At 40.5% G+C, this 12,758-nt stretch overlaps 1 protein-coding gene across 1 annotated transcript; it reads right to left on the reverse strand.

The window, feature by feature from the left end:
* ppl (periplakin) lies at positions 1–12,185 on the reverse strand. The gene is made up of 22 exons (XM_037255564.1): positions 11,938–12,185; positions 8,398–8,500; positions 8,154–8,308; positions 7,963–8,083; positions 7,459–7,584; positions 7,171–7,212; positions 6,873–7,034; positions 6,602–6,709; positions 6,201–6,296; positions 5,995–6,117; positions 5,779–5,925; positions 5,305–5,456; positions 5,137–5,237; positions 4,753–4,910; positions 4,478–4,656; positions 4,250–4,388; positions 3,948–4,141; positions 3,724–3,874; positions 3,559–3,642; positions 3,372–3,488; positions 3,174–3,266; positions 1–3,088 (listed from the first exon to the last, which is right to left on the reverse strand). The coding sequence occupies exons 1-22, from the start codon at positions 11,985–11,987 to the stop codon at positions 419–421; spliced, it is 5,271 nt and encodes a 1,756-aa protein (XP_037111459.1). The 5' UTR covers positions 11,988–12,185; the 3' UTR covers positions 1–418.
* Positions 12,186–12,758: the final 573 nt, after the last annotated feature.

The raw sequence follows: 12,758 nt of genomic DNA on the forward strand, positions 1-12,758 counted from the left end.
TCCTTTTAACTTGACTTTTATTTAGGCATAGAATACATTTAATTTCCTGGGAAAATCCCCCAAATCATCAAAACATTCCAGTCTCCTAATGCATTGTATTAGAAAAAAAAAAAGAAAAGTTGCATACCCTTGTACCCAGTGTAGTAAAATAAAGCTCAGCAAAGGGCATTCTTCAGAAACCGTATTTAATGGCAATTTAATTTGGTTATAACAGCATGTTCATTTTTATACCATAAAGCGGAGTATGAATAAGCAAATAAGTACAGAGTGCATTTTGTAATAAAGGAAGTGGGGGGGGGGGGGGGGGGGGGTGCCAGTTCACCAAAAAAGCTAAATCAGAAGCAAGTAAAAGGCAAACATATTTTAAAAAAGATCAAATTTTTGTTGCATGAAACCAAACATGCTCCTGTCGATTCATTTACTTGTTCTTCCCCGACACCAATACACCAAACTCCTGGATAGTTAGTTGTTTGTTCATGTACTGCTGAAGCTGATGATTTGTGATGTGGCCAAGACTCAAAGCATCATCGATGGAGAATTTTTTCCCTGATTTCCTATCATGGAGTACAGATGATTCTCCTTTAGGCCCCTTGACTGTGATCTCCTCCCAATCACACTCCTGGCTTTGCAGGTTGACAAACATCTTCCAGTCGATCAGCCCCAGCTTAAAGGCTTCCTCTGGTCTCATTTCTTTACCTGTGTCTGGGTCAATAACAACAATGGACCTTCTCAAATGGCTTTCTCTCTGTTCTCTCTTCATCCTAACAGCTGATAGACTCTTTTGTAGCCTCTCTATCTCCTCGTCTTTTTTCATGGTGATGCCTCTGAGCTCTGCAAGTTCTCTCTGTAGTGAGTCAAGCCTTAACTCCAGGTTCTTTCCATCGTCTCTCGGTCCCGACTCAGTTATACGCTGAGTCTCTTTGCTGGTGATCTCAATCTCAGAACGAAGCTTGCGAATTTCATTCTGCAATCTTTGGTTTTCCTGCAGCAGGCGACTACTTTCATCTCGGATATAGTCCAGCTCCTTACTTGACTTGGTGTTGGAAAATTCGATCTCAGTCATCCTGGAAGTGACAGTTACCAACTCTTGGTCGAGGTCTCTCTTTCTTCTTTTCTCCTCCTCCAGAGTCCTCTTGAGGTTCTCAATTTCATGCTCAGCCTCCGGATCCTTCTCAACCTGAACCTTCTCCGTGCGAACAATTCTTTCTTTCACGTCCATCTTCTCCAAGGTAACCTGCTGCTGGATCAGCGCGTTCAGCTCTTTCTCAAGCAAGATACGTTTATGCCTCTCTTCATCCAGCTGAAGTTTGAGAATAGAATGTTCCTTCTCTTGTTGAGGATCTTGCTGCAGGACTACCTTTTGCTTGACAGTCACCTTCTCACGATTTTCTTTGTCTCGCATCTCCAGCTCAGTAAGTCTGACCCGAAGTCTCTGGATCTCCAATTCGGCGTCACGTCTTGCCCTACGCTCGCGCTCAAGTTCCTCCAACTGCATTTCCAAGTCGGCCTTCAGTCTCTGCAGTTGATAGAGCTCGGCTTTCAGAGTATCCTTCTGTCTCTGCTCATTGTTAATGTTTTGCGAGAAGGTTTCACACTCTGAACGGAGCATAGCGTCCTCTTCCATCTTGACCACTTCCTGCTGAACAAACTTCTCACGCACCTGAGAAAGATCTATCTTCCTTAGTCTGATCTTTTCCTCTTGGGATGACCTTTCTCTCTCAAGTTCGAGACGTTTCGACTGTTCTTCAGCCAGTCTTCTTTTAAGGATCTCAACTTCTTCCTTCGTTTTTGGGTCCTCTCTGTACTGCAGCACTTCATTGACAACCTCTTTAGTCTGCACTTGAGGTTTCATTTCTTTCCATCTATGAATTTCATCATTAAGTTGGCGGATCTCCATCTCAGATTTCTCAGTCTGGTGAGTTTTGTCAACAATTTCATTGCGAAGTCTCTCAAGTTCTCTTTCAGTCTGTGGATCGGTCTTGTACTTGATGACCTCTTTGATGATCTCCTTGACCTCCACTAGAGGTCCCCTGTTCTTAAGCATGGTCAGCTCATCCTGCAAAGATCTAAACTGCATCTCCGCATCTTTATAGCGCCTCTGTTGCTCGACAAGTTCAAGTCTGAGATTGGCTACCTCGTTCTCGGCCTTGGGGTCAGGACGGACAATTTCCCGCATCTTCTCTTGGATCACAACCTTGGACTTCTCCTCCTCCAGACTAGTAATCTTTCTTTGAAGGTCCGTTTTTTCTCGCTGGGATGATCTCCGCTTGGCCTTCTCATCTTCATACTGCCTCCTAAGGTTTTCCACCTCCCTTTCGAGGGCAACGTCCTTCTCTACTTTAAGGACCTCCTTAATGGAAATCTTCTCCTCAGCCATTGCTTTCTCTTTCTCCAGCCGACGGAGTTTCTCCTGAAGAAATTTCAATTCATCCTCCAATTGCTTCCTTCCATCAGTTTCTTTTTGTCTCCTGCTCAAGAGAAGTCTGTATTCGGTTTCAAGTTGGGGGTCATTTTGAACTTTTATTACTTCTTCTTCTTTAATAACTTCTTGCTCCTTATTCTTTTCTCCGGCCAGGATGGTCACCTGCTTTTTGATCTGAATAATCTCATTGTCTTTGAGCAACTTCTGCCTTCTGAGCTCTTCCAACTCTTCCCGAAGCTGGCGCATCTCCTCTTCCTGACCACGATCTCTTTCGATCCTGAGAACCTCTTTCACCATGTATTGCTGTGCTCCTTCCTTGACCTCGGTCTCAACACCACGCAGCTTCAATTTTAGGACTTCATAATCATTCTCCAGAACATGTGTAATCCGACGTTCCTCTGAAAGCTTCTGCTGAACCTTATACACTTCCTCATCTAGCTGAGGATCAGGAACTTTTTTGATTAGCTCCTTCTTGACAATAGTATCCTGAGGCTTCTGTCCTTCCAAGACATATATGTCAGTCTGGATTATCTCAATTTCTTTCTCTAACTGCTCTCTCCTCTGGATCTCATCTTGCAACTGCTTCTTAATTCTCCAAAGCTCCCCTCCGGCAGAGGCATTAACTGACTGGACATTTGTGGACTGGATCAGCGGGATATCTGGTTGCTAAAGAAGAGAGTGAACAGTCATGTTTGAACCACGCTAATAATGTTTCGGATCGTACATTCTGTTCATTGTCATGTAGTTTTACCTGGCTGAGAAGGCTATGGGCGAACTCCAGGTTACGTAGTCTTTGCTTGTTCACAGAGTTGACCTCAGTATATTTGGCCTCAACAGCACCTTCCTGCAAAAGAGAGAAATAAAATGACGTCGGAACTGCAATACTTCAACACCCTGGTTGGAAATCGCCGTTGAATAAACTAAGACAAACTACGGAAACGTGCCCCACCTCTGCTTTGACTAACAGTGAAGGAGATTCCATTCGGCTCCGCTTGTATGTCTGAGGTACAAGTCCATCATCAAGGTCGAGTATGGATCTGAACTTCCCAGTTTCTGTCTCATAGTCCTACAAAGATCCATCGGTAAGATTCAAACCATCAACGTATTGCATAAGATGTGTGGAAAAATGTTCTTACTTTGATAGCTTGCTGGTAAAGTTGGCTATTTTTGGAAAGATTGTTCATGTCGGATTCTTTCCTTGCGATATCTGAGAGCAAATTCTGAAGACAAGGGAGTAAAACAGTAAGTGTAGGAGAACTGTGGACGATGTTTTGTCAGGTTCAACTGCAAATTGTCCTCACCCTCTGATTCTTGAGTTTGACGTCCAGCTGCTTTAAGTCATCGGTTTCAGACGGCTCGTAGTTTGGAATACGAGCAAGCCAGCTGTTCATGTTGTTATAATCGTTGCGATAATTATTGTTTGACATCTTAGCCCTCTGCAAACATTGAGACCTGTGACACGGTGCAAATGTACGGGTTAGTCGCTTGAATTTCTGGATTGACTTTGTCATCGGGGCCCTCTGACCTGATGTCGACCTGATTGTTCAGGATGTTGAAGCGCTTGTTTAGCTTCTGGACATCAGCTTCCTGTCTCTCAATGTCAGGGCAATGCTCTTGGAATTTTATGGCCATTTGGTCAGCGCTGCTTTTGGCCAAACGCAGGTTCTGCTCAGTCTCATTGACCACCGCTCTCTTGGATCTTAGATCTGACGCAATATCCTGAGAGAGACAAAGAGAAAAAAAATATATTTCCTGTACTTGGCCCATTCTTTTCAAATATGACACAAGTCATATCTCTCTTATAGAACGATGGAAGATTAATCTTACGGCAAGCTCGCGCTGAGTTTTCTCCAATGACGACAAATCGGGAGGAGCCACCTCCTCCCTGGCCAACCTGTTCTCGTAACTGGACAGTACAGCCTTTCCATTTTGAAGTGAAGCCTCCAGCTGGTTAGAATTCTTCATTCTAAAGAAAAATCAGGATTTAAACGGTTAGTTTAGTGAAAGTAGGAGGCGAGATAGTGAGACATGATTACTGTCAATCATTGATCATACTTTTCCTGAGACAACTGAAGAAGCTGCTCTAAGGAGTTGTACTTCTTGTTGACATCATCAGATTTACTGTGAAGGTAAGGAGCGCTGGGACATTTCGAGTTTGAGACCAAAAAGTTCTTTGCTTCTTGCACTTTGGAGGTCTTTTCTGGTTCAATTCTATGAACTGCAATGTCAATATCCTGGAGGAAAATATTTGTGGTTTTAACCAGTGTGAATCCTAAATGATTTTCTTTTCGATGTCGAATGGCTAACAACGATTACGGGTTTATAATTACCCTCAAATCCTGCAGGCGGTCACTGCTATCCTGAAGCGGCTTCTTCAGATCCAGCGGTGGGCGCATTCGAGATTGAAGAGCTCTCTCTTGTGTGTCCAGGTCTCGGGCAACTTTATCTAGTCCAGCCATCATTTGGCGACACTGTTGCTCCTGCTTGTCTGATGGCACAAAATGATTTATGATTATATATTTGGAGAAATGCTGTGAGCTGAAGGGTATTTATTAGGCTGATCAGTTTTCAAAAAATTCCAGTCATGGCCCGGGTTAACAATGACCACCACAGAGAGGCTGAGGAGCGGAGACAAGAATAGAAAATGTGATGTAATGCAAAGTTGGAGGTGGCAAAGGACAAAAAAAAGAAGCAGAATGATGTGTTAGCTTTACCTGCACCGCCACTGGATTTTTTCAGCTCATCAAAGCGCTTCAGCAGTGCTGCTTTGCTGTCTCCCAGTTTGTGCTTGAGAGAATTTTGCTGTCCAGCCAAGCTGTTAAACCGCAGCATTGCAATGGTTATAGGATGTATTATGAATTTGTAAAACTATACCAACTCACTTGTCAACGAGGGATACAGCGTCAGCATCTGTGGGGGGAATAATGAAACAGATGGCTGGAGCAGACAATTTTTGTCCAGCTGCGTCTTTCACGTCCCACTTGGCTCCATTGTTGCGAAGTAGAGCGTATCGGTTTCCACGCACAATTTGCCCCTGCACCATCCAAAAAAAAGTACATAATGCAATTTAAAGCATCTCTAAAAATCAACAATTGATAAAAAAAAAAAAAAATCACATAGGACAAAAATCTCTAAATACTAAAAAATACTCAAGATTTTTTTGTTATTTTGTACCAATTAAATTTAGAGAGAATAATGACAAAAAAAAAAAGCAAAATAATATACAACCAAGAGGCATAAATATATTTATCTCCGGGAAAACCTGTTCATAATAATCAACAGAATTTTCAGCCGCATCTTTACAAAAGAAGAAAAAAAAAAGACTAGATAGGCCTTCAAAAGAACGATGTCAGTACCTCATCCGTGTCGAAATCGCATAGAGATTCAACGGGGAGAAGCTTTTGCGAGTTCTCCCGTCTGTACTTCAGAGGCAAAACTTGCTGGCCACGTTTCTGAAGAGCCTTGACCCGTTCATCAAAATGGTCCATGGCTTTGGATTGGTCCTATAGAGCCAAACAAATTTTCAGTTTCGATAACAGTAACAACTGAGCAGTCTTACAAGAAAAGCTTACCTCCAGCTCTCTGATCAGAGCTTCCATCTGGTACACATCCTTGAACTCAGGGTTGTATTTTTGTTTGACCTCCGTGTCCAGTCGCTTTAACAGGTCCTGGGTGTCACGTGCCTCCTTGTGAAACTGATCACATACACACACACGTGTTCTATTACCCGTGTATATGCAACCTGCTGTGAAGTTCTTCGATGTTCTCAGTGTCTAACCTTGTGATATTCATCCATGTGTTTCAGGTGATTTTCCTCACAGATGAGCAGATTGAGGTACTCCTTCCAGTCAGCATGCACAGCCTCTGTATGAGCCTTGGAAAAGAGTGTATGGAATTATTTGAAACTATCCAAAGATTACAGATTATTATTTTTTTTTAAAACACATGTGCACATATGTACTTTATATACTGAGATATAATTTTACCTTCAGAAAATCATTTTACATTTTAGAACTACTACAAAATATTGTATTAATGATGACGTCATGTTTTTATTATTATTGCCTCAAAGCCAATGAGGCATGTGGATTCTGTTTTTAACTTTAGTTTTTATTCATCTACCAAAAAAGTTAATTAGGTTAACTGAATGTAGAAACAAGTTAAATCATTAAATGATACCTCAATAACATTTGCCCCTGGATGCTTTGATGCAATCAACTTTTCTCCATCTTCATTGAGCTTGGTGATTGTCCCCTCCTTGGACTCCAGACATTTGCTGATGAAGTTCTGTAAGGACAAAGGAGATGGGGACTTTATTAAACAGACTTTGAGTCATACACTGGAGGGCGGATGGATGGTTTTAGAGGATTTTGCTCAATTCCAGCGATCCAGGATGGGAAACCATACTTTTAATTTAATTTTTAAATGATGTTTTCAGTGTGTACAGTACCTCATACTGTCTCTGGCGGGCAGGATAGTCGAGGTTGGCGTCACTCCAGTCATAGTTGATTCTCTCATCAGCCTGCTGGTCCATCCAGTAAAGCTCGTTGGTGCAGCGTTGCATGTAGTCACGGAGGCTCAGTAGGTGGCGCTGGCGATCACTGGAAAGGGCCTAGGGTAGGGAAACGTTTGTTTTTTCTTGGGGAAGATGATGGGCTACCTTCAACTCAAATCATAGTATAGTGATTATATTTATTGTGACAGGTTATGCAGGGGATTGTTTCAGGATAGTGTGTGACTTTACTTACCAGCAATTTGTTGTACTTCATCTGGAGGCCACTGACATATTCCTGTAGGAAGACAGACAAAAAAAACATTTTGTTAATTGGTTTCAATTAAAATGTTTTTCTTCCACATCATTTACTCATAATCTGTTTTAAAACAAATTCAATGTCCCCTAAGCAATTATAAATTGACCAATAGACCATTGGTAATGTTTTTTTTATTACTTGCATGTTTTTTTTATAATACACAATTCAAAAAAGTGAAAATATTGAGAGAGCCTGGACCCCAACAGCCCCCTCCTCTCTTTGTACCTTGTCACCACCAGCAGAAATGTGAGGAGCCAAAGCTTCCACCTCACTATGAAAGATGTTGTGTTCCTCCACGTCATTCTCCACAGATGGTAGGTCCTGGCCAAAGCCCTTGTTGCTCAGCATGTCCTAGGAAACCAGATATGTTTAAGGAAACACCTTACTGATTCCGAGAGATGATACCGACTGTATTATTTTGTTTTTGCAGTTTTGCCAGAAGGATGCCTTATAATGTGTGATCATTATTCACTTTGCTTCCAGAAGCTAATTTTGATTTTTCTAATGCAGTTGCAAAAATATGAATGAATAAAAATTATGTAATTAATAAAAGAAAATTAGATATATAATAAATTATAGGATATCATTTATATATATATCTACCAAGTATATAAATATACTTTTTTTTTAACTGCTTAGCTGCTGATTTAGTTTTTTTCTATTTTTTTTTATTTTTTAACTGCTCAGCTGCTTGGTTGTGACCACGTCATCATATATCTGATATTCTACCAGTTTCTCATCCATCATGTTGCCCCAGTTGATGGTGGGCACTCCCTCCGTGCGCAGGAGTTGGTAGATACGCTCGTGGTCATCTCTCAGCTTGTTCACTCTCTCCCGCAGCTGCCTCATGCTGTGTACACACAAACGTAAGTAGTCATTTCGGATCAAATCAAATGAAGAAGGTACAGACTGTTTCTTACTCTTGTTCTATCATCTCTGCCTGAGGATGCCGAAGGCGCTTGGCATTGACAGCATCATCATCCAGGCCGACGAGCAGCTCCAGAGAATTGAGGAGTCGCTTGTTGGTATCCTCCTGATACAGTGGCTGCTTGCCCTCATTGATCTTACTGACATCCTGCGTGAAAGACAAGTAAGTACGTTTATCATTATTAATAAGAATCTCTCTTTTGAAAGATGTCTACCAACTTGTTAAGATTCCCATACCTTGTTGAGGTTCTGCTCCACATCATAGATGTTCTTCTCCACTTTATCAGCATTCCTCTGCAGCTTCTCGATCAGAGTCGTCAATTCTGTCGAGGTAACGCTCCTAAAAGAAAAGGATGACAAACACCACCATTATAAAAAAACAAAAAAAAACACACTATTATGTATTTGTTTTAACTTTAGTAGAGCATTCAATGATCTAACAAAATGTCTAAAGCATGTAGCTGGAAATTGTGCACAATTGGCCCTAACACTGATTTAAAATAATAAATAAAACTAATAATGCACAGCTTTGACACTGTCAGGAAATAAATTGTCAGGAAAATGTTTATTGTCAAGATTGTTCAAGTGGCCTCGACTCGAAAGTTGCCTGGGTACTAAATTGCAATTGGAATGTATGTTTGTATAAATTTAGTTTTGGAATTTGCTTTGGTGAGCCTCTTAAAAATTGCATAAACTAATAATAACAGCACATACGGCAACCTCTACTGAATTAAAGGCCACAGTGAGTGCTGCGTGGACTTTTGCACACATTGCAATCGGAGGAGTCAGAGTGATAGCACAAGGTGTGTCTGCCCAGAGATAGGAAGGAACGAAAAACAAGTTTGGCCAGTTTGCTGTCAAGGGTTGGGTTGTCTTCATCTTCACTTTTAAAAGGAAAAATGTAAGAAACCGGAAAACACACTAACATTTGATGCAACTTTTGAGCTCACTGTGATTATTTTCAATTGGCTCACCTTATAGCACATACTATGAGACTCTTTGACTAAAACGTTGTGAGTCAGCCACTTGGTATGAACGTCCCAGAGGACAGAGTCTTGAGAAGAAAACTCGATACACCTAATTCGATTTCATTTTGTCTTGAAGTATATTCCTGCCTTTAAAACGGAGTTCATGTGAACATTTCCCAATTTAAACACAAACATAGCTTAGTTTACTCAAACCTGAGTTGAAATTAATTATTAGAAAGAAAAAAATCATCGCAGATGGAAATCAGAGCCTTAGGTTTGGTTTGCATTTTATTATACTAACAAGTGAACAGTGCGTGTATTTGAGAGGTCATGTCTATGTCATTTTAAAACACTAGCTGTCATTCATCACCTCATGCACGCAGCATAACCCCACCCACTCAGCCACAGCATTAAATAAGCCTTACATAACTTGCACAGTAACTTTAATTCCACTTTTTTTTTTCCTATATGAAACAAATTGAGAACAAGTTTGGACTTGCTTAACGTCTGACAATCTAACAGCGGCTGTTCTTTTCAAACTAAAAACACCACTCCAGCTGTTTTATCTCCTTTGTACACAAACCCACGATTTCAAACTTAATATTCACAGTGACATTCTTAACCAACAGGTCCTTGTGCAAGCCAACATGTGACTTCACTCCTTTTGCGTGACTTTATTTTTTTACATGCATGCAACACAAGAAAGATCAAATTAAATGAATATGCGTTCTAATGACAAACAGGAGGGTTGTGTTGGAACATTTGAAGGAAATGTCATGTTTTTCCCTGCATGTTTCTTCTGTAAACATGCTGTCAAATGTTTCCTTGGTTGCTCACTTGAACTAATTCAAAACTGGGAGGTTCCTGGCAAAAAAAAAGCATGAGGAACACAATACAAAAGTTTCCACGGAGGGGCTAATTGGGAACAGAAGGCTCCAATAGACCTACTAAAGTCATAGTGGGTGTGGTTGTTGCTGTGGTCATTTGTTGTGATGGTCCTTCAACATCTCCGTGTGCACGTATGGAGAGACATCCCACCTTAACTGTAGTTACATTTGCAGAAATTATATCACGAGGTTCCGTTAATAAAGGTTTGCAACAGGTCTAATATAAACTGTTGGAGACCTTTGTCATTGTTTATCTTTTAATCTCACACTGTTCCGCAACCAGATATAACAGACCCAAGTGGGTGGAGTTGTATCACAGAAATTCCTCTCTGTTATTGGCAGTGGCAGCTGGCCAATAGAGGGCGCTGCCCCTCTACTAAAAAAAAACAATAAAGGGTCACTATCATTATAGGCACATATATGACTGTATATTACCTTTATATATATACCTGGAATTACCAAAATTATAGTGACTGACATCTAATCATAACTTTATTATTTTGCAGATCAGTTTGCTATCGTTGATTGCTACAGCTCACTCTGATATTACTAGGGTGACTTTGTATGGTGTATTGTTGTCCCTACTGTTGACTGGAAAGTCATATAAACATTATATTTGGTTTATTTTATCTGTATACAAATATACACATACATACACATAGACAACCCAACTTTGGGTTGTACAAAAAAATTGGTTGTTTGAAATTTTGTGGAGTTTGCTTTTTCCTCCCACATTCCAAATACATGCATGTTACGTCAATTGAATTCTCTAAATTGTCTTTAGGTGTGATTTTGAGTATGAGTGGTTGTTTGTCTAAGTATGCCCTGTGATTGGCTGATAACCGGTTCAGGGTGTACCCTGCGTACTGCCCAAAGACTCCTGGGATACTCCAACACACCTGTGACTCCAAAGTGGTTTGGATAATGGATGGATGAGTTATAATAGCTTTTTAATGAATATTATATATCACTATACTGTACACTATCCACACAGTTTTCGTGTGCGTACAGTACAAACTTATATAGTGTGCAATATATAAGTGCTGTCAATATAATTGCACATCTGTCCATAATAAATGATAATTGAATTTATCTATTTTTGAAGCTTGTAATAGATATTGAAAAAAATCATGGAATTAATATAAACTTATTTTTACTTTTTTTTTTAAATTTACTCCAACACTCTCCTTGTAAAATTGATTTAGAATTTTTCATTGGAAAAACAAAAATATAAATATGTGTGAAAATTTCCGTTTTCTTTGCATTTCAGTCTGGCGAACTACTCTGACAACATATTACACTTAATTCTGTTTTTCAAAAATGTTATTGTAGGGGCCCCCCAACACTCCCTCAACCTGCCGAATGACATGGACCATGCTGCTCTACTAATAAAGACAAAAAAAAAAAAAAGGGGAATAAATCATATTAACTTCAGCTTCGCAAAGTCAGTCAAAATGTCACTAAGGCTTTGTGCAAAAAAAAAAAAAAAAACTACAGCATTTTGGGGATGAGGGCTGCAAGTAATTCAGTTTCATCAAAGGGACAGCTGAATACCTATCAAACCAGTTACTACAACTTTACAACAGTGCCACACCCTCACTTGAAAAGAGCACAAGTCATGCAAACTAATGAGCTGGTATTTAACACTAAAACACGTCTATGAAGTGATAATATTGTTAATATTGTGTCAAATGTGCACACCTGCATGTAAAACTAAAGATATGTGGTTGAACTACTCTTAATGCTAAAAACTTAAAAATGAAATTGCTACAGTACTTGGCATTTTGAAGTTGTAGCTTTATTAAATCGGACATTTTTTTTGCGTGACATAACATGACTGCACGGCGTAGTTACTTTCAATGCAAGATACTGTCATAACGAAGTAATGCACACACTAACTCCAAATGTAAAAAGCAACTTACGTTTGCTTGACCGGTGTAACGATGGAGCTTTTGCTTTTGCTTTTCTTCATTGTGACAGGTGACCTGTCAGCGACTTCCAATCAAACACCAAAGGCAGCAAGTCAGCCCAACTTGTGATGTCGTCGATACACCGCACCGAGTGTCAGCTGTGTCCACACACTATGTCGACGCGTCCCTCCCACACTAGCCCGACCAGCTCCACTGCGCTCATTACCCGGAGAAGCCACTTTTTGACTTGACTTTTGTCGCTCCACACCTGTCTCGTTGCCACCCAGCCGCGAACAGGGCGGGGCTACATTCAGGTATTCGCAGCCGAAGGCGCGCGCACGCACGCATGCACGCGCGGAGCGTGCACTGTATTGCACTGGTTAAACTGGTTCAACTTGACATTATCTTTCGGTATGCACGTATGAGTTGAGTACTAAGACGCGAGGGCGTTCTACATAAAGAATGTGACTGACACAAATGTTACTACAGAATTACATTGACTTTTAAAGAAGACGTCAACAACAACAAAATTCTGTGTAATAAGTTCTGTGCAGCCCAACTGATCCAAACACAATGTTTGGAATAATGTTTCTTTTGTGGAATATGAATTAAACAGGCAAAACTCACTTTTTTTTTATTCATCTCAGGGGGCGGCCATTTTGGCACTTGCTGTCGACTGAAAATGACGTCACACCTGCTAGATCTCGGGTCACAACCGATCACGATCAACAAATTTTTTGAAGGTGACAATTAAAGAATCCTTGTTAACCCAATTACAGCGCATTCCAGGGTAGATAATAAGGTGGGGGTTACTGATGAAACAGATCAATAAA

Source organism: Syngnathus acus, chromosome 8 (genome assembly GCF_901709675.1).
Source record: "Syngnathus acus chromosome 8, fSynAcu1.2, whole genome shotgun sequence".
Classification (NCBI taxonomy): Eukaryota; Metazoa; Chordata; class Actinopteri; order Syngnathiformes; family Syngnathidae; genus Syngnathus; species Syngnathus acus.

Coding starts and splice junctions, on each gene's coding strand:
- ppl (XM_037255564.1), bottom strand. CDS start 11,987: ATGAAGAAAAGCAAAAGCAAAAGCTCCATCGTTACACCGGTCAAGCAA. Junction 7,585..7,962: donor ACATGATGGATGAGAAACTG/GTAGAATATCAG, acceptor CTGGTTTCCTAG/GACATGCTGAGCAACAAGGG. Junction 3,489..3,558: donor TTTACCAGCAAGCTATCAAA/GTAAGAACATTT, acceptor GGATCTTTGTAG/GACTATGAGACAGAAACTGG.